The sequence below is a fragment of the Loxodonta africana genome, chromosome 6 (genome assembly GCF_030014295.1).
Source record: "Loxodonta africana isolate mLoxAfr1 chromosome 6, mLoxAfr1.hap2, whole genome shotgun sequence".
In the NCBI taxonomy this organism is placed as follows: domain Eukaryota; kingdom Metazoa; phylum Chordata; class Mammalia; order Proboscidea; family Elephantidae; genus Loxodonta; species Loxodonta africana.
The window spans coordinates 27,211,524-27,232,986 of record NC_087347.1 but is presented as its reverse complement, the minus strand read 5'-3'; the positions used below and the strand labels follow the sequence as shown (position 1 = coordinate 27,232,986).

The 21,463-nt window shown below is 53.5% G+C and overlaps 1 protein-coding gene across 1 annotated transcript; it reads right to left on the bottom strand.

Annotated features, from left to right (window-relative positions):
- Positions 1-13,977: 13,977 nt before the first annotated feature.
- On the bottom strand, positions 13,978-19,378 carry IHH (Indian hedgehog signaling molecule). Its single transcript, XM_010586368.2, has 3 exons — positions 19,061-19,378; positions 16,313-16,574; positions 13,978-14,636 (listed from the first exon to the last, which is right to left on the bottom strand). The coding sequence occupies exons 1-3, from the start codon at positions 19,376-19,378 to the stop codon at positions 13,978-13,980; spliced, it is 1,239 nt and encodes a 412-aa protein (XP_010584670.2).
- Positions 19,379-21,463: the final 2,085 nt, after the last annotated feature.

Below are 21,463 nucleotides of genomic sequence, written 5' to 3'. Positions count from 1 at the left end.
TATTTCAAATGGATTCCTTTTGCTGATAGAAGAGAACGTGTCCTTGCCGTTTTCTCTCGCCATTTCCTCCTGCCCTAGTAGCACCAAGCTCTTTTGGATGTCTCTGAAGGTTAATGTACGAAGAAGGAATTGTTACACGTAATGTGGATTTTTGGGAGCCTCTTTGTTCACTTGGACCCCTGGTAGAGCAGTGGTTAAGAGCTTGGCTGCTAACCAAAAGATCGGCAGTTCAAATCTACCACCCGCTCCTTGGAAACCCCACTGGGGAGTCCAACTCGGTCCTATAGGGTCGGTATGAGTCAGACTCTATGGCAACGGGTTTTTGTTTTGTTTTCTTTATTCACTTGTTGGTATGTGCGCTGGGGAAAAGAGTCTCCTTAGGCAGATGAAGCTTAAAGTCTCAGAGTTCATTCATGGGCAACAAAAGATGTTTCACCGTCCAAGAACTCCGCAGTGAGCCTTGTCCCTCTTGGGAGGGAAAGGGACATGGTTAGGGGAAGAGACCTCATGGGTCTAACATTTTTTTTAATTGTGATTTAGGTGGAAGTTTACAGAGCAAATTATTTTCTCGTTAAATAGTTAAAACACAAATTGTTTCATGACATTGGTTGCCAAACCCAGGATGTGTCAACATTCTCCCCTCCTCCGCCCTAGGTTTCCTGTTTCCATTCTTTCAGTTTTCCCGTCCCTTCCTACCTTCTCGTCTTTGCTTTTGGGCTGGTGTGCCCATAGTCTCGCATACATGATTGAACTATGAAGCACATCCCTCAAGTGTGTTATTGTTGGCCCTATAGACCTATCTAATCTTTGACTGAAGGGTGAACCTCAGGGGTGACTTCAATACTGAGTTAAAAGGGTATGCGGGGGCCATATTCTTGAGATTTCTCCGGTTTCTGTCAGACCAGCAAACTTCGTCTTTTTTTGTGTGTGTGTGAATTTGAATTTTGTTCTACACTTTTTTCCTGCTCTGTGCGGGACCCTCTATTTTGATCCTTGCCAAAGTAGTCAGTGGTGATAACCGAGCACCATCTAGTTGTTCTGGGCTCAGTCTGGTGGAGGTTGTGGTAGTTGTGGTCTAAACTAATATTTTTAGGAGAGCTGGAGTTTACTCGAGAAAAGTGGAAGATGGGTGGAGATGACTGTCACGTGAGTTGGCTGTGAGATCATGTGGCCAGAGGCTGGCAGCACTGGAGGGAAGGGGCAGGCCAGGGGTTGCACTAGGTTATGTCGGCATCATTATGCCTGGAGTTTTCCTGGAGTACAAGGAATGTGGAACTCAGTGAGTTTTCCACTGGTTTTACTGGAATTCTTAAAACTGAAAACCTGTACTTTGGACATGACAACTTTTATGCTTTTTGTAGTTTCTATAATGATTTCCTTTTTGCTTTCCCTTGGGTTTGTTAAGTTCTTTTTAAAAGGGTCATCCTTATTCAGCTGGACCTTAGGAACAAGGAAAGGGACCTGTTTGTCCATTCTTCGGCCAGAAAGAATAGGGATCAATGGCCCCTGGGATCAGGATTTTGTGGTGGCCACGAATCTGCGAGAAAACCCAAGGAGGAAGAAAAGCTCATGCTACCAGCCACGTTCCTTGTGCCTTCTCACTGGGGGAGTCTCCCTCTCCAGTTCTTATCTTCTTGGACTTTGGTGGATTGTGGGCTTGGGATGATGAAAGATGATTCTCCTCTTAGCAGGGCCCCTCTGGGCTCTGTTTCTGTAGGTTTCTGGCTACCCCTGGGAGCTCTGCTGGTTAGTGACTTTGACTGACAAGGCAGACTAACATGATTTTTCCCAGGGTGGTGCACAACATGGAAAGAGGCATGGCAAGGGATTCAGTTGAGTAGGGGGAAGAAGATTCTGGGTTTGCTTTGGAAGTCCTCACTTTCAGGAACCCAGAGCTTGTGAGAGAGAACAGGTGCTGAGTCCTGGTGAGCCTGTCCTCCATTGTCCCAAGGAAGACAACAGGAGAGGGTGATGTTTGGTTCAAGGCTGTAAACAAGTGTGGGTGATGAACCAGGAAATTGAGGAGGACCAAGATGTGGGAGAAAGGGAAGAGGAGGGATGGGTAGAGATAGTTACAGAAACCCATGGCCTGGAAATCAGTGATTTGGACTTCAGCTCACACACACACGTGCACACCCCAAAACAAACAAACAAAAAAACCAAACCCATTCCTGTTGAGTTGATTCTGACTCATAGCAACCCTATGTGACAGGGTAGAACTGCCACATAGGGTTTCCAAGAAGTGACTGGTGAATTCAAACTGCTGACCTTTTAGTTAGCAGTCCAGCTCATAAGCACACACACACAGACATAAAAATCCTTTTCTAGGCAGTTTCTCTGGGTATCTTCTTACACTTCCATACACCTATGGAATAGAGAAGACTCTGGCTGGGGAATCAGGCAGACCTGGGGTTAATCCTGGCCCTGACACTTCCTGGCTGTGTGACCTTGGGCAAGTCACATGACCTCTCCGAACCTCAGTTTTCTTATCTGTTACCTGGGGATAATTATCAAAAGGGGGGTGTGAGGATCAAGCCATCAAGCATGTGTGAAGTGCTTGGCATGTGGTAGGGGCTCAATAAATGTTAGTCTCACACACACACACACACACTCATACATGAAGATCACTCCCTAAATGGGAGTAAATAAGCCCTTCAGTCTTTTGCACACTCTTCCTCCCACCACCTCTGTGTGTTTTTGTTGCACACTGGAAACATGGGAAGATTTTCTTCACATCCCCCTCCTTTGTTTTCTCCAAGATAGAGGCTGCCTTTCTGCTCTGGGATGGACAAAGAGAAGATGTAGTGTGATCTGCTATCCATTTGGAAAGTCAATCTAACTCCAACACTTGGAACATCCTCTCCACCTTCCTTCATCTTGAGACTCTGACTCCATTTTGAATGTTGGTTTTGAAATCCAAGATGCATTTGGGGAAGGGAATGAGGAGGCACGGGTCCCCATAGAAACTCCTGACCTCAGAGATGAGTAGGGTAAGTCTCCTAAGCCTGGCCTGCTGAGGTAGGGGTAGAGAGTGAGATCAGGCTGCAGCTAAGAGGGTACTGGGGTAGTTCAGGGCTGGACCTAGAGACAGGCATGGGGCACTCTCCGAGCTGGAGCCTCATGGCCTCCTGTAGCTATGGGGGGCATTGGGAGCATCAAGGGATTGGTGACTCCTCCAGCCTGAAAATGATGGCAGGGGGTTGGGGGTAAACTGCCATCTGGTAAGAAAATTCAAGGAGAGGTTACATCCTGCCTGGGAACCCTATGGAGTTTTCTAAGTGTCTTGTGCCAGCCCAGGCTCCCTAGATAACTTTTCCTCTGTGTTCATCGTCTCCACCATAAGGCAGAAAGATACACAGGCCAGCAGTGGAAAGGTAAAGGGAAAAGGGCATGGGGTTTGATCTCATAGGACTTGAGTTCAAGTCCTGGCTTATTATAGATTGAATTGTGTCCCCCAAAAATATATGTTCAAGTCCTAACCCTCTGTAGGTGTGAACATGAACTTGTTTGGAAATAAGGTCTCTTGACATGTTACCATTTAGGTTAACATGAGGTCATACCAAAGAAGGGTGTGTCTTAATCCCATTTAAGCAGTGTCTTACGAAAGAGGAGACCAGATACAGAGATGCATAGGGAGCAGACACCATGTGAAGATACATCTACATGTCTGGGATTTCCAAGAATCACCAGAAGCTAGGAGAGAGATGTGGAACTGTTCCTGTCTCAGAGCCGTCAGGAGTCAACATGATCAATATCCTGATTTGGACTTTTAGCCTCCAGAACGGTAACACAATAAATTTCTGTTCTTATAAGTCACCCAGTTTGTGGTATTTTGTTATGACAGTTCTAGGAAACAAAGACATGGTTTTAGTATTTACTTAATAGCTGAACAACTTGAGTCAAACTGTTAAACCTCCCAGAACCTCACTTTCCTTGTCTGTAAATTGAGGACAAACAGGAGTAGTATTCAAAGTACTGAATAACTGGTGAGGTAGAGGCACTGACCAATAAGAAGGGATATTAGCTGGTCTCAGACCCAGAGAAGGGTCCTGAAAGTCCCCACTGTGCCAGGCATTAACCCTTTAGTTGCAGGATCATGAGGAAGCCTGGAGGAGTGGGGCAGCAGGGAGTAAGGGACTGAGAGCAGTCACAGCAGTAAAGGGCTCAGTCAGCAACTGTTTACCGAAGTATTTCCAGGTTTTAACAACCAGCACCGCAATCCTGGGAGTACTGGTTGTAAGTCAAACCTTAGGACAAATCCCTACCTCACCTGCTACTTCGATTTCGACTCACATATTTATTTATTACACTCCAGAACTTGAAGTCTCTCTTCCTCTTGATTCCTCCTCACCATCTCCTGCATGCTTTCCAGCTCCATTGCTCTGTGACCAGCACCATGGACAGCTCCCGCTGACCAGCCCATCCTAAACCACCCCCCCTCCTGTCTTCTGTCTTCTCTTTCCCCACCCACTCAGCCCAGAGACCCTGAAGTATGAACTGAATGAGGGTGTTATGGATTGAATTGTGTCCCCCAAAAATATGTGTTATAAATGCTACTATACCTGTGGTTACGATCCCATTTGGGGATAGGGTTTCTTCATTATGTTAATGAGGCAGTATTAGTGTTGGGTGTGTCTTAAGTCAATCTTTTGAGATATAAAAGAGTAGATTAACCAAACAGCAAAAAAAGCAGAGATGAGGGAAGAAAGATGCCATGCCACACGGGATATCCAAGGAACCAAGAAACAACCTGAAAAGAGATAGGGTCTTCCCCCCAGAGCCAACAGAAAGAGGAAGCCTTCCCCTAGAGCTGGCACCCTGAATTTGGGCTTCTAGTTCCTAAAGAGAGAGAAATAATTTTCTGTTTGTTAAAGCCACCCACTTCTGGTATTTCCGTTATATCAGCACTAGATATCTAAGACAGAGGGGCAAACCTGAAGAGATAGTACAGTGGAGAGGGTAAGAAAGACCTCTGGAGTCAGGTAGACTGGATTTAAATCCCAGCTCCACCAGCTATTATTAGCTGTCTGGTCTTGTTCCTTTATGTCTATAAGACCAGTCTCCCCATCTGTAACCAGGGAAAACTTAACAGCTATCTCAAAGACTATGAAGTTTAAGTGAGATGGCAGATGTAAAGAACTTAGCACAGTATCTGGCTCCCTATATGTTCTGAATAAATGGAGAACATCACTATTCTGTGACTTGCCATTCTATTTAATTCCTCAAACACTTTTCCAATTTATTTCCATTTCAAACCAGGGCCCACTCTGAGATAAACATGTCATAACGTGACCGCTGGCTTAGTGCAGCTGATCTCTTTTAGATGTGGAAGTCAGCTTGGACTTCAGGTGTGGTAAAGGAACCCACCTTTGACTGATCCATGGGGTTCTGTCTTTATTAGATTTGTTCACATTTTTTCAAATTTGAGTTAATTTCAGATGTACAGAAAAATTACCATGGTAGTACAGAGACTTCTTTCTCTTGTGAAGCAGCTGGTGGGTTTGAACCATTGACCTTTTGGTTAGCAGCTGAGCACTTAACTGCTGCACCACCAGGGCTGGCCAGTTATTTTGTAGAATGTTTCTCAATCTGGGTTTCATAGCTCTTCTGTACATGGTTTTTCATGGTTAGAATGGGTTTTGTATTATTGGGAAGGAGAACACAGAGGTGATGTGCACCATATCAGAGGGTAATGGTGGTGAGAATGATAGCTGCCATCACGTCAACTCCTACACGTGGTGACCTTATATACAACAGAACAAATCGCTGCCCGGTCCTTCGTCATCCTCACAATCACCAGCATGTCTGAGAGTATCATCGTGGCTATTGTGCCAATCCATCTCACCAAGCGCCTCCTTCACCCTTACTGGCCCTCCATGTCACTAAACGTGACGTTCTCCTCCAGAGACAGATCCCTTCTGATGAAGTATCCAAAGCAAGTGCTTTGGACAATGTTCTCTTGTGAACCTTAAAGTTTTCATTGACTAATTTTCAGAAGTAGATCACCAAGTCTTTCTTCCTAGTCTATCTTAGTCTAAAAGCTCTGCTGATACCTATCCACCATGGGTGATCCTGCTGGCATTTGAAATACCAGTGGCATAGTTTCCAACATCACAGTAACATGTAAGCACCACAGTACAACAGGCTGACAGTTGGGTGGTGGTTATCAGGGAGTATGTGATGTCAATATACATAACTGGTGATGTTAATCTTGATCACTTGATTGGGGGGTGTCTGCCAGGATTCCCCACTATAAACTTGCTGTTTTCCTCTCTTTATTAGATTTTGACCATGCCCAGATTTTGCTTTTCTAGGATAAAGAGTTCAAAACCAGGAAACCTGTCCTCACACTAACCTCTCCACCACACTCCTGACCACTCCCCTGGGCTACACCCAACCCTATTATCTGCCTGGTTACTTTTTTAAGTCAGCGCTCAGAGGTGTGTGCGGACACCAGATGCACATGCGCCTGGAGTTTATTAGGGCAACAAGGTGTTTTCTGATTCATTTTCATGGACCTTCTTATCCAGGCCCTGCTAGTCTTGCTTGCAAGGGCACTGTGACAAAATATCGCCAGAAACTGTCCACAGGAATATCCAGCTCTTTCCCCAGGTCTAGTCTGAAATTTTAAGTACTTTCTTCAACACTTAACATTTGGGTTTTAAAAACTTCTAGTTGCATTTTTTTCCACTTGGCTGTTCATAACTCCTTGCGGCCCACTAGCTCAGATCCATGAACTTCCTTCCTTCTAGAACCACTGCAAGGCTCATAGCTCCTGCAAGAGTTTGGTATCATCAGAGATCCTGCCACCAGGGCAGACACTTAACATTTTTTATTTCAGTTGATTGAGCCTAGTGAGAAGTGCTCATCCAACCTCCCCAGTAGACTCCTACTCATGGTGACCCCACGTGTGTCAGAGTAGCACTGTGCTCCATAGGGTTTTCACTGGCTGATTTTGGGGTAGTAGATCTGCAGGCCCTTCTTCTGAGGCACCTCTGGGTGGACTTGAATTTCTAACCTTTTGGTTAGCAGCTGAGCATGTTATCCATTTGCACTACTCAGGGACTCCCAATTGCCAGCTGCCCGTAACTTATTCTATTTCAGTGTGTCTTCTCACGTTGCCCCTGTAGAGAATGAGGGGGTGTCATACCTCCCCCAGCCTCATGCAGATGACCCAGTGTTTAAAGCCTTTGGTGTAAAATTGTATTAAAGGCCTCTGGAAAGCCCCAGAAGATGACTTCACGAGTCCCCTTTACCTCTTTGTCCTTTTTTTCTGGTTACTATTGCTGTGTAAGAAATTACTCCAAACAACTATCTTATTTTGCAGGTCAGGAATTCAGGAAAGGCTTGGCCAGATAGTTCTTGCTTGGGGTCTGTCATGCAGTTGCAGATGTTGGCCAGGGCTGCAGCCATCTGAAGGCTCTATTGGGCTGGACGTCCAAGATGGTGCACTTGCATGGCTGGCAGTTGATGCTGGCTGGTGGCTGGGAGCTAGGCTGGGCAATAGAGTGAAACACCTATCTATAGCCTCGCCAGCCTGGCAGTCTCAAGATAGTCAGGCTTCACCCAAGAAAGTCAGGCAGAAGCTATATGGCTTTTTCTGACCTAACCTCAGACTAGATTCAGAAGGAGGGAACAAGACCCTGGCTCTCCATAGAACGGGTGTCAAAGAATTTATGGGTGTATTTTAACAACCACACACACACACATATCTTGGTCTGCTCTCAGCACCTAGGACATTATTCCTCCAGGACCACCTTTTCTGGAGGGTCCTGGCCACCTTCAGTCCCAACAGATCTTTTAGGTTGAGGCTGGGGGGTGCCCTCTTTCATTCCCTTGGGATGGTGACTCATCTGTTCCCATCTCTTCCAATTGCTTCTGCAGGGGACCTGGGTTCTGGTCCAGGCTCTGCCCCTGTGTGACCTTGGGAAAGTGACTTCACCTCTCTTGGCCTGTTTCTTCATCTGCAAAGTAGAAATTAGGAACACCGTAATTCCTACTTTGGATTTAAAAACATAATGTAAATAGCACCCCTAGCACACTTGGCCTATACATAGTAGATATCCCTGATTGTGGAAGAAATGATCATGGGCAAGTCATTTTCCCTCTGGGAGCCTCAGTTTGTTTAACCCTGAAATCGGGATAATAATTCTCCTTCCTGCTTCCCCACACGGATGAGAAGGGGCTTAAGTGGGCTGCAGGGACAGCCCATGCTTCTAAGCCTAGTTGGGGCGACGCTGCGTGCGTGCAAAGCCAACAGGCGTGGCTCCGAAGGCTCAGTGCGCAGGGTGGGGCAGCTATCGGCCCAGCAGGGCGTTATCAGATCCGGACCGCCACAGCTCGGCCCCTGGAACAAAGAAGCTTTCAGAGCCTGGCTGGGGTGTGGGCCGTGGGGCCACGTCCCAGGAGGTGCAGTTGCCGAAGGTGCAGAGGGCAGGAGGTGGGGGAGCTGCCACCGCCAACCTCTGCCAAGGTTTCCTCGCGGCAGGGGCATCCCCTGAGGTGGGGAGCTTGGACTGTGCTCTCCCCCGAGGCCTCCGTTCCTGGTGTCCGGCCTTTTTTGGGGTGCATCTTGCTTGGGAACTTTCTGCCAAGCCCTCAGTTCCTTCCCTGCCTAAGGGCGCAGTGTCTGCTCTTCCATCTCGCCGCCTTTCACAATCTTTCCTGCTGGCACCTGTAGCCCCAGTCACACCTGCTCCCAGTCACTGAGAGTACCCTGCACTTCCCGCTTAACGCATCTGCTCCCGATCCAGCACCCACCCTTGCCCAAGTCACTCATACCACTGAAGTCTAGATCCCAGGTACCTCCAGGAAAACCCGGATCATTTCACATCCTGTCACCTCCCTGGAGAATCGTTTTGCTCTCCCTCCGGTGTCGCAGGGTGCGAGTTTTTCTCCCAGCCGTCAGCAGGGTAAAGTCGGTTGAACCAGGCAAAGGGCCAGAGCCGTCAGAGTCGGGGTTTACAAGTTGTGCCAAAGTACCACCTGAGCAAAGCTCTCTCCTAAATGGACTTCTGCCCTCTCTAGCAGAAAACGAGAATAAAAACCTTTTCTAGCTGCATCTCCCTGAGGGGAACAGACTTGTTGCTTAATTTTTTCAGTGGAGTGGTGCCTTATTCCAGTTCCCACACGGGGGTGCTGTATGTGCTAGCTGCAGGCTCGACTGCCTAAAGAACTGTTGCATTCGTTTCACTCCTCCCAACACGAGGCCGTTCACTATCTGGAGAACAGCAGGTGTGTGTGTGTGTGTGTGTGTGTGTGTGTGTGTGTGTGTACAAGGCCATTCACTATCTGGAGAAACAGCAGGTGTGTGTGTGTGTGTGTGTGTGTGTGTTGGGGGAAGAGGATGCAATGATGAGTGTTTCCAAACAAGAGGGAGAGGACTTCGAGGACGGCTTGGAGAAGGATATCTGCCCAGAGGCTCCAGGCACAGAGAAGTAGGGGAGTGGTATGAAGTGGCCTCCTTGGGTTGAGAGCAATTATCTGAGGCAATCTGGAAGCCTCACAGCCAGGAGGTTCCCCCACTTTGTCTTTTGGACCCCGCTCCTCCAGATTTTGCTATCTCCAGTTTTCCCTGCAGACTGTGAACTTAAACATAGGTCTTGACCTTACTCCAAGATGCTACTCTGAGTTTTCTCCCCTTGTGCTTCTGAAGTGGGGTAGGGGTACAGAGTGTTAGGCAGAGAGAAAAGGAGCCTGGAGAGTCTCTTGAACCCAGGTGAACCAGCCTTGCGAAATGAGGAGAGAGGATGTTCGTGTGGGAAAGCCCAGGAGATCACCCTTACAGATGCAGGCACAGGAGCAGAAAAGGGCCAAGGTCAAGTGTGCTGGAATGATAGCTGGATTTCATGCCCTTTCCTTACCCTCACTGCTCATCCAGCCTAACTTCAAGTCTTGGTGGTTCTATTGCCTACATGTCTATGATCTGTCACCTTCTTTCTGGCTCCACTGCCACCTTCCCAGTGCAAGTCACCAACTTGCCTCCCCAAAGTGGGCTACCTGCCCACACTGCTGCCCCCTCTGGTCTGTCCCCAACACTGCAGCCATGAGCTTTCTAATATGATCTGGTCTTGAGCCTCCCTTCCTTCAAGCCCTCAAAGGCGAAGGTGTTCCCCCAGGCCCTCAGGATAAAGTCCAAATGCATAAAACTCAGGCTCTGTGTTGTCTAAGTCCGGCCCACCTCTCCACCTCAGCTTTGGCCAAGCCCACAGCCTTGGAGAGCTTTGCAGTGCTGAGCTGGTGGTGGTTCCCAGTGCCCAAGGCTTGCTCAAGCCTCCAAGCCTTTGCATTTACCGAACCCCCAGCCTGGATTCCCGGCTTCCATGTACCTACCAAGCAAGTGCCTTCTTGCCCTAGTTGCAGCACTCTTGTCTGCAGGGTGTCTTCCTAGTCATCAGTCCCTCCATGGTCCTCCTACAGCCCCCGTGAGTATGACAGTCACAGCACTTGTCACATGGTGTGGACATCCCTGTCTCCCTACACTGTTCCCTACACACCTAGGAGTTGATTGAGGACAAGGACTGCCTCTTGTCCACCACCGAGGCACAGTGGCTGACACAGAGGGGTGCCCAGTAAACATGGACTGAAGGGTGACTGAAGATTACTCTGTTAATGTAGCAGCTTTGGGAGCTGGAGCTTGGTTGTTCCTGAGAGGAAAGGAGGCACTGGACAGCAGCTGCCTGGGCCAGGGCAAAGTGCTTGACCTTCCTCGGCCTCAGCAGTGTTGGAGGAGGGGAGAACTTGGTTCCAGTGGGAGGGATTGGGGCCAATCACACCGCAAAGGGGGATGGTGATTTTCCAGGCTCTCTCTCTCCTTGTCTCCCCACTCCCACTGTCTCGCTGTCAGATATGGGTCCAGGATCCCCAGAAAAGCTGCAGGGCACCACCTACCCCGGGGTTGGCCTTTTGAGGGTATGATTGGATTGGAATTTGAATGACGTTTTTGCTGGGTCTTTGCAGGCTTCTCTGTCTGAAAAATCAGTGTGTCCCTCAAGAAGGTTTGTCTAGGACAGGAAGATCTGGGACACCAAATGGCTCTGTGTCTACAAGGCAGAGCGTGCCCAGACCTGCCATTAGGAAAGGCAGGTAGTCCTCTCCCAGGGGAGAGGCGCTTGCTCTCTATCTCTCTCTCACTTTTTCTCCTCACTGTCTCTGACACACACTCATTCTATCTCTTACTCACTGTCTCTCTCTCAGTTCCATGACCCTAAAATCATCTACTTCATGCACCCACGCTCAGTAATAACTGTTAGTATAATTTGACCTCCCAGGTAGAATTGCCTACAGGGAGGGAATGTGCAAATGAATGAACAAGACTATCTTGACCTTGACCTTATGTTTCTTGCTGTAAATTAGTACCTGGACATTCTGGTCCCTGCAAGCCTGGTCAGTGAGTCTGCCCCAGAAAGATGGGTCAATTCTGGGTATGCTGATGAAGGTGACTTCTGGGCCCGAAGTTCTGAGAGTGCCTTCCAGGGAGGACCCAAGTTTAGCAAAGGTAGAAGCCTTGTGGCAAAAACAGTAGACCCAAGAGCCAGACTGCATGGGTTCCAGTCCTGCTTCTGTCACTTGCTGTGTAATGTTGGGCAAGTTACTTAACCTCCCTGTGCTTCTGTGTTCTCATCTGGAAAACGGTAATATTAAAAGTACATACCACATGCAGTGACAAAAATTAAATGGGTTACTATATGTAAAGCACCTAAAAGAGCTCCTGGGACTAGTTATTGTTGTTAGTTGTCGAGTTGACCTTACATGTGATAGAATGAAATGTTACCAGGTCCCGCACCATCTTCATGATCATTGGTATGCTTGAGTCCGTTGTTGCAGCTACAGTGTCAATCCACCTCATGGAGAGTTTCCCTTATTTGTGATCCAAAGTGTTTGTCATTGGCTGATCTTTTAGAAGTAAATCACTAGGCCTTTCTTCCTAGTCTGTCATAGTCTGGAAGCTCCACTAAAACCTGTTTACCACGGGTGACTCTGCTGGTATTTGAAATTCCAGTGGCATAGCTTCCAGCATCATAGCAACAAACAAGCCACCATAGTATGACAAAGTGACAAACCAGCACTCGTTAAAAAACCAAACCAAACCTGTTGCAGTCCAGTTGATTCTGACTCAGAACTACCTGATAGCCCACTAAATGGTAATTGTTATCATTATAGCCTGAGGGGGCCTATTCCCCCAGATGACACAAAACCTCAGGAGTTTTCCTCCAGGAAGGTAGAATAGAGGAAAGGGTCTGAGTAGTTATCCCCTCCACTCCCAACCTGGTAACCTCTCTAAGAGGATAGAGTCTGGGCAGTGGCATGTTGGTAAATGCTTTAGGAACTGGCTGTCCAGGGTGAGGGGGACCCCTAATTTGTAGCATTTGCCAGTTTCCATGGTGTGAACAGTCTCAGCTAACAACATGAGTCAACTGGCTCAGCAAATGCCTGAAAATTTAACAACTGCCTCTTGCAAGCTGGATTGAGCCATTTCTAGCACACACTGGGCCTGGGAACCTCAGTGGATCTATGGTGAAATACAGAAAAACCTGCCTCGGGATGGAGAGGCCAAGAGAAAGAGAAGCAGGGGATCATCCTGTCTTGGCCATGAACTGAGCCTTCTCTAGACTAAGCAGTGTCTCTCAAAGTGGGACCCACAGGCTATCTACAGTGTTTGAGGTGTTCATAAGTTCCTGAGCCTCACTCTGGACCTATTAAAGCAGAATCCCAGGAATCACTTTGAAACAAGCTGCCCAGGTGATTCTGAGAACTGCTAGGTTAGGGACCCCTGACTTGTCCAAGAAGTCAGAATGGGCCACAGACCGATGTTAATTCTACAGAATCTTTTGATACTGTGGTCCATTACCCACAGGAAAGAATCAGAAACCCAGGCCCAAGGAAGACTGAGCAGCCAGGGAAACCCCTTGACTGGGCAGGATGGGGTGAGTTCTAGATGAGTAAAGTGACCACGGACTAGTCACTGAAGTTACCTCTCTGGTCTAACCACTTTTAGGTCACACTTTGGGGTCAGCGTGTGACAGCGTGCCAGGCACAGAGCACAACTCTGCTGGGACTTTGCAGAGCTCCTGGGTGAGAAAGCACCTGCAGAGAGGGTGGGGACTCTGGAGGCTTTGATCTTGGGGGAAGGAGAGCTAGGCTTCACCGAGGAGGGGAGCAAACCCCTGACAAGCCCACCCACGGTGACAAATTATCCATGTACCGGCCCCAGTCGGTGTTCTGGACTCTATGACTCTAACAACTTAAATAATTTTTATTACAAAAGGAAGAAAAGACCAAAATATCCCCCAAATTCTCCCGTGGGCTTCCTCCTCCGCGCCAATAAATAAGTGGGGAGGAGACTGACCGGAGGAGTGGGTGGGGGCCATGGTTCAGCAGAAAAGGGAGCTCAGCCTGGGCAGGAAGGACATCTAGTCCCCTTCCCCTGGTCCCTGGCACTATGGTCACATTGGCTGGAACACAGAACTCTGTCCACTGACAGCAACAGTCTCTGGATGTGTCCCGAGGAGTGTGGCCAGGCAGGAAGGTCATTCTTCAGGATTGCCAGGCTGGCTGCCCCACCTATGGCCTTCTAAGTTCTAGGCAGCATTGAGTCCAGCCAGCTCTCCTTGCTGGCTCCAAGGGAATCTAGCAGCATCAACTGAGGTGCAAGCCCACCTATGGGGGCCTAAGACAGATGAAATGGGCCCTCTCCATCCGGGAAGGCAGGGTATAAAAACTCCTAGCGAGGGCTGGCTGTGTTGGCACCCTCCATGCCAGCATCGAGGCCTCTAGGATTGCAGCTCTTTCACCAACCAAGATGGGGCTGGGGGACAATGGCATTGCCCTGTCAAGTCTCAAGGGTGTATCTCCACGGTAAAGGAGGCTGTGGGAGCAGTGCCTTCCCCCGCCAGTCTCTTTCAGGGCCTGCGCCCTCCTGGAGGGAGGTCTTTGGACCCAGTATGGCAGTTCTGGGAGGGCAGTGGTGGGACTCTTTCAGCTCCCTGCCCCAGACACGCCCAGTGGGTGGAAGCTGCCCTCTTCCAGCAAGAGTCGCCCCAGGCGGTAGAGCAGCTGGGGGTACCAGTGCATACCCTCACCCAGGGTCCGGCTGCCCCATGCCAAGCTGTGAAACAGTCGTAACGGCAAAAAGGCCAACTGAGCCAGGTGGTGGTCAGCCACGGCTGCAAAGCAGGAGGTCACCACATCCTCTACTACCAGTGTCCCATGCCTCGTGAGTGGGGCGTAGGCCCCAAGGGCCACGTGTGTGGAGACAGCTGCCACTCGGGCAGGCTGCAGACCTGGTGGCCCGGCCACCAGCACATACTGGCCAGGCTGCACTTGGCTGGCAAATGTGGCCCGGAAGTGGGCTGCTGGTTCTGTGTGATTGTTGGCGGTGAACAGCAGATGGGCAGGCGTGAGCAGTAGGCGGCGTGGGGGGTCACGGGTCTCAATGACTTGGAAGGCCCTCAGCTGCTCTGGCTCACGGTCCAAGAAAATAAGCACGTCACTGAAGGTGGGGCTCCCGTCCTCCCCCATGGCCAGCACCCGGTCTCCTGGCCTCACAGCTGACAGGGCCACGCGTGCCCCACTCTCCAGGCGCACGTGGGCTCCAGCAGGAAAGCAGCCACCTGTCTTGGCTGCAGCAGAGTGCTCTGTGGGAAGAAGGGACATGAAGGTGTTACTGCTGTGGAGCCTGGATTCTCTTCCCCCCAACACCCCTCTCCAGGCACCCGGCCCAACCAAAGCTCCTCTTTCTCCTGGCACCATATCTGACCCCTGTCCCCCCACTTCCCATGCAGTCTGATATCCTCCACTGAACCCCCAGTCTGACCTTCTGCTTTCCTTCTTCCCTAATCCTTTGCCAATGAGATGAGCATATTGGGGCTCCAAGACTCTGGGTTAGAGAAGAAGAGGCCTCCTGAGGACCAGGTGAAGCCCCTCATCTGCTTATGTCCTGACCATGCTGGGAAGCATCGCTGGGGCCAAATGGTGGGCTGAGCCAGGCAGTGGTCACCTGTGACTTGGGACAGGGAAGGCTGCAGCCTCATAGAGGGGGAGATGGCATAGCTCCTCTGGGGTCCAGGTGTCCCATCATTTCTCACCTCTTGCTCAGACACTCCCCCCCAAATTGCCTTCTCAGGCTGACACCCCAATTTCTGTGATCCTACATGGAAGCCAAAGGAGGACCAGCCAGTGGGACACAAACAGACTCCCGGGAAGCTTGGCATGAATGGTCAGGTCAGGGGGTGGGTCAGTGGTGTGGACACAATCACCATCTTCAGTTAATGTCCTTGTGTGGGGACAGGCCATAGTGGCATTAACAAGTGAAAGCAAGAGCAGTGTTTGGAGGCAGGAGTAATGAATGGTTGTGGCCAGTCTGGGAGCTGGCATGAGGTCAATGTGGCAGGCGAAGTGTTGATGTGACTTGAGGTAAATGAAGTTGGTGGGGACATGCTCAGGGGAAGGGTCAGTGGCCACAGGTCAGTGTGGAATCACCCCTGGGAGCCCAGGGAGGCTGGAGAGTACCAGTAAGTAGGCCTGGTTCAGTGTGCTGGGTCTGTGCATGGGTGTGATTACTACATGGCACCAGTGCGAGGAGTGTCTGTAAGCCAGGCGGGACCAGGCTGAGAGTCACATAGGAACCAGGGGAAGCATCCATTGCTGGGTTCAGTGTAGGTGACCAGGACGCTGACAAGACTCAGGGGTGGGGGAGGAGCCCCAGCTCCAGCCAATTCTGATCAACAAGGCGGCCAATCTGGGAAAGTCCACTTTATTGAGTCCACTCTTTTTTCTGGCCCCAAAGTGTCCAGCTTCAGGGCCCTGGGGGAGAGGTTGGGGACGCCTGCGCCCCCCGGGAGGAGCATACATAGCGTCCTAAAGCACCTGACCTGAGCTGCGTCCGAGCCTCTGAGGCTCCTGGTGAGGCATGCTGGGATCTGGCCCACCCTAGCCCCTGGCCCCACAACCGCCTCCTTCTGCACCCGGCTGGGTGGGGAGGCGTCTCTGCCGTTCTGGCTTCCTCCATCTGTTCAGCTTGCTCTGTCTTGCACCTCCTGCTGCAGGCTCTGGGCTGTGGACTGCCAGGTCAGCACCCTGGGCTCAGGGACAGGGCCCTGTCTCCCTAGGCTCCTGCCTTGTCACTACCAGGCCTGGGACGAGCAGGCGGTCATGAGCAGCAGCGGGGAGCGCCGCCGACGTCCTCTTCCCAGGGTTCCCTGCCTCCATCCCCGGCCCAGCCTCTTCACCTTCTGGGCCCCAGTGGGCCCTGTGCCGCCTGCCCACGCCCTGCGGCCCCGGCCCCGGGCCCAGCCCCCTGGCGGCGGCTCACCGGACTTGACGGAGCAATGCACGTGGGCCTTGGATTCGTAATACACCCAGTCGAAGCCGGCTTCCACCGCCAAACGAGCCAGCAGCCCGTACTTATTGCGGTCGCGGTCCGACGTGGTGATGTCCACTGCGCGGCCCTCGTAGTGCAGCGACTCCTCGGAGTGGTGGCCGTCCTCGTCCCAGCCTTCTGTCACCCGCAGCTTCACGCCGGGCCACTGGTTCATCACAGAAATGGCCAGCGAGTTCAGGCGGTCCTTGCAGCGCTATGAGAGGAAAGCGCGAGGAGTTAAGGCGAGGAACTTGCTGGGGTGCGGGTGCAGCCTCGCTCGGGACTCTCCTACTGCACTGGGTGGGGTTGGAAAACCGGGGAGGGCGCCCCCTCCCTCTCCCTTAGGAACAGAGGGCCCCAACGTGCTCCCTCCCATTCTAGGATTCGGGTCGCCCCAAGGACCTGGACCGCACCCATTAAAAAAAAAACAAAAAAGGTGCGTGGAGCCACTACCCTTTGGGCTCCCTTCCACGACAGGTGGAGTTCTCCTTCCCTCCTGAGCTCGCTCTCTCTTTTGCTCGGGTTACCGGTCCCTCTAGAGGAGCGACTACACTTATCGAAGGCCCTACACCTCTGCCTCGCCAAGGCACCAGGACCCGTGTGCGGCCAGGAGGGAGCGGACTGTGGCTGAGCCGACAGCCTGCGGCTGGCCTGCTAGGCGTGCAAGGCCCGAGGTGCCCAGTAGGTGTCACCGTAGCCTCAGGGCTGAGGCCCGGGGACTGAGGGCCCCGGAGGCGCGGCAGGTGCAGAACGCCCCAGCTGCACCGAGGGTGTGTTGGGAGGGGAATCTCGGGTCGGCCTGGATCTTTTGGGCGCTTCAGAGCCTTCTCGCTGGACCTTCTTATGATCCCAAACCCGCCCGCACCCGCGCCCGGGACGTGGCGGGCTCGCCAAGCAAAGGAAGCTGGTGAAGGTCTTAGTGCCGGACCCGGCCCGGTGGGGGCAACGCGAAGCGTCTACCGCCCCAAGGGGCGCGCGCGCGGGATTGAGGAGCAAGGGAACGTGCTCCTTGTGCCCAACGTCCTCAGCACTTCTGCTCTGGTGAGCCATCCATACATGGAAAGGGACCCCAGAAACCGAGCCTTTGAATCAAGGAGCTGACTCCACGCTCTGCCTCACTGGGGGTGGGGGGTAGAGCTGCGCCCAAGGAGAAGGACGGGAAGAACTATCTGTCCTTGCTGCCTCCCCGAGCGCCTGGGGCCTCAGGAGCAAGCGACCCTGCAGCTGCGTGGCGGGGGGGGGGGGGGGGGGGGGAAGGGACGGGGAAGAGGGGAGGAGGAGTAGGGACTTAGGGGCCAGGCACTCAGCATACGGTGGAGGGGGCCCTTCCACCAGTCGGTGTCTCTGAGGTGCGTCCCCTCAGCCAAGTGTGGACAGCCCAGCCTCAGCCTACCCCCAACCCGCGGAGCCCGGGGCCCTCCAGACCCTTGGACTCGGCCTCCCAGAAGCCAACTGCGGCTACAACCCAAGGCCCAGCCCGTCCTCCCCTGCGTTGAGCCTGGCTGGGGGCGCTCCCTACTGGGGAGGGAGCTCCGCGTGCTCCTTCCTAGTCCTCCCAGCCAGGCATCTAGCCCCCCACCAATGTCCGCCCCACGGACCCATGCTCCCCGCCCTTTCTCCTCCCCCCACTTCCCTGGGTCCAGAGCTGGGGCGCGCGCTGTCAATGATTGCCCAGCCTGTGGCCCGGATCCTTATCTGCATTCCTCGGCGCCCGCGGCCGGGCCCGGCCACCAGCCAACCTTCGGCCCCGACACCGGCCGGCCAGCCCCAGCTCCAGGGCGCATACTGAAGGCGGAGATCTAGCTGCTTTTCCTAAAGGACCTAGAAAGCCGCAGCCTGCCTGCTGGGGAAGCCCTGGGAGACCCCAGAAGGATGGGGCGTGGGTCTCTCCCCTTCCAGACCCAGATGAGGGGAAGGAAATCTGTGCCCCGGTGCTCAGCCCGAACGCTGGTCCTGTTTCAAGCACGCAAGAACTAGCTTTAGCTCTGTTCTCTGCCTTCCCCCGGCATCCCAGTCCATGTCTTCCAATTCTCGCGCCCCGGCCGCCGAGCCCAGGGATCTCCCAAGCTCGGTCCCAGGGCCCGAAGGCCCCCGCAGCCCACACTTCAACCGCAGCCGCGCGTCTCAGACACGGGGGCTTGCCGGGCTTGTTCTCGCTTCCACCTCCGCCTCCTAGCTCAACCGTTCCCTGCGAAGCCTTCATCCCAGACCCGCCCCCTGTACTCCTGGAGGGGGCAGCGCAGCGAACCATGAGCGCGCGCGGCTGCCGGGCGTGGGGCCTCTGCACCCGGAGCGTCTGCGCCTCACCGGGCTTCACAATGAAAGGGGCGCCGCCGCGCGGACGGGTGGGCCGGGAGGGTCGGCGTGGGTCCGGGAGGCGCGAGAGGAAGGAGCCGGGTCCAGGTACCTCCGGGTGCCGCCTCACGCCAGAGCCGTTAGCATTCACGCCGGAGGCGGAGGGGCCGCCGCTAACCTGCGGGGCTGCGGGGCTTGGCAGCGGGAGCCTCTTCTCCCAGACTCCGGCGGGTTCCGGGACACCCCTGGCCTGTCCATCTCGGGTAGGAGGCAGCCAGACTTAGCGAAAGAAACAAGTGCCAGGGGGCGGGCCGGGCAGTCGAGAAAAGGTGCCAGGGGGGCGGGTAGGGCTGGGCAGGTGGCGATGCTTCGGCGGCGGCGCGCTGGGGGGCGGGTCGCGCTCACCTGGGTCATGAGGCGGTCGGCGCCGGTGTTCTCCTCGTCCTTGAAGATGATGTCGGGGTTGTAGTTGGGAGTCAGCTCCTTGAAGCGCTCGGAGCTGCGCGCGATCTTGCCTTCATAGCGCCCGCTGGCGCCCAGGGTCTTCTCAGGCACGTTGGGGCTGAACTGCTTGTAGGCGAGCGGCACGAGCTTGCGCGGCGGCCGCCGGCGGCTGCCCACCACCCGGCCGGGCCCGCAGCCACGCGCCGCCGGCACCAGCAGCAGCAGCAGCAGCAAGAGCAAGCAGAACCGCAGGCGGGGCCGGAGTCGGGCGGGAGACATGACCGGGTAGCCCTGCGAGCCGCGGGCCAGGGCGCCCGGCGGGCTGATGGGTGGGCGGGTCGTCGGGCGTGCTGCAGGGCTCAGGAGGCAGGGTGGCTCTGGGGGGCTCCGGTTGGGGGCGCCATGGGCTGCGCCGCGCGGCGCAGGGCCGGCGGGACTCAGTTGCGGGGCGCGGGCCCGGGACCCTGGCTGGTGGCGGCGCGCTGTCCCCCTCGGCGCCTCGACTCTGAGCTGCCGGACTCGCCGGCCGCCAATAAATAGGCCGGCCCGTTTGTTTTGGCAACGCGGCGGCGGCGGGGGGCGGCGGGCGGCGGGGCTGCGGGCCGGCGGGCTGGGCTGGGCTGGCCGGCCGGCGGGCTGGCGGGCCCCGCGGTTAGCGCCCCGGCCCGGCGGTCAGGCGGCTTGGGCGGAGCGGGAGCTGCTGCCGTCTGCGGCGCGGCCCGGGGCCGAGTGAGAGGGGAAATGGGAGAGATCCGGGCTCGGGCCCCGCGCAGACCGCACCCTACCCATGTCCCTGCCTCCTGTGCGCTCACAGCGAACCTGCAGCAAGGGCAGAGCAGCCTCCTCCCCCTCGGGCGGGCGGCCCCGGCACTAGCCAGCCCTCGCCCCGCTCGCTCTCGGGCCGCGCGTCCGCCCGCCCGCCGCCCTCTGCGCCCCCTGCGCTGCCTGGGTTTGCCCTCCCCGCCTGGACGCGCCCCACCCCGCCCTGGCCTCGCCTCCGGGCTCCCCGCGGCTCCGGGGTGCCCCGCCAGGCGCAAACCTCCAGGACAGGAGTTGCCACCCCCACGGAGACCGCAACCCACGGCGCGGCCGGACGCGAGGGGCGGGGGGCAGTGGCCGGACCGCACAGCCGCCTACAGTGTCCCCTGCGGGGAAGCAAGCCCAAAGGCAGGAGGCCGTTCATAACCTGGTGCTCCACCCTGACCCAGGCGACGAGCCCTCTCGGCTTGGTAAAGCTGGGTTCTCTATCGCCCGGTACGCATTACATGGCCCGCTGCCGGTGCGAAGCTGGGGGTGGGGCGTCTAGCCTATGGAAGAAGAGTCAAAGAGGGGGTTTCGAAATAGAAACATGGTTAAATCAAGCAAGATGAAGTTGCAGAGAGATAGGCCAGGGTGCAGAGAAGAGCCGCTAAAACAGTGACATCAGCAGAATACCGGAGGAACGCCCATGGGCCTTGTAAAAAGAGGGGCACCAAAGATCTCAGTAGCACTGGCCTTACTAAGAAGGCATAAAACGATTCAAAGCTGCTGGCCTACAGGAACTGCTAAATCATTACTCTCCTCGTTCTACTTTACAAATTAAAAAGGACAGAGACTATGTAGGGGCAGATAGGGAAATGACCATGGGTTGTGTGTGTATTTTAATATGGCTACTGGAAACCCTGGTGGCTTAGTGGTTAAGTGCTCAGCTGCTAACCAAGAGGTCGACAGTTCAAATCCACCAGGAGCTCCTTGGAAACTCTATGGAGCAGTTCTACTCTGTCCTATGGGGTCACTATGAGTCGGAATCCACTTGACGGCAGTGGGTTTGGTTTGGTTTGTTACTGGAGGAAAGCGGGGTTAATTGGGATTGATTATACCAAAACAAGAGAGGACAAGTGTGGGGTTTGTTTAAACAACAAATTATATGATTCAGTTGCAATGTGTTCTACAAATTTAATAAAGATAGAAATAAAAAGGCGAGGTTTTAAATTTTTTTATTATTCCAATAATGTTGATACAACAGTTACCATTTTATTAGAGCTTACTATGTGCTTGATACATAGACACTATTAAATATTATTATACCATATATTTGGCTTGCATTATCTAATTTAAACTCACAATAGCCATGGAGTAGGTTCTATTATTAGCGCCATTTTACAAATGAGCACACAGAAGTTCAGAGAAGATAAGCAATTTGTTCCTGGTAGAGGAGCAGGGATTCAGCCCCAGGTCTGTCTGATGTGAGAGCTAGCCCTCCCCTGTGCTGATGCCTTGGCCCCTTTGTACAGGCGTCACCCACCCAGCACAACTTGGGCTTTGGGCTGAGTAGGCTTTTAACAGATTTACTTACACTCTCTCTGGATCAATGTTGTGAACACA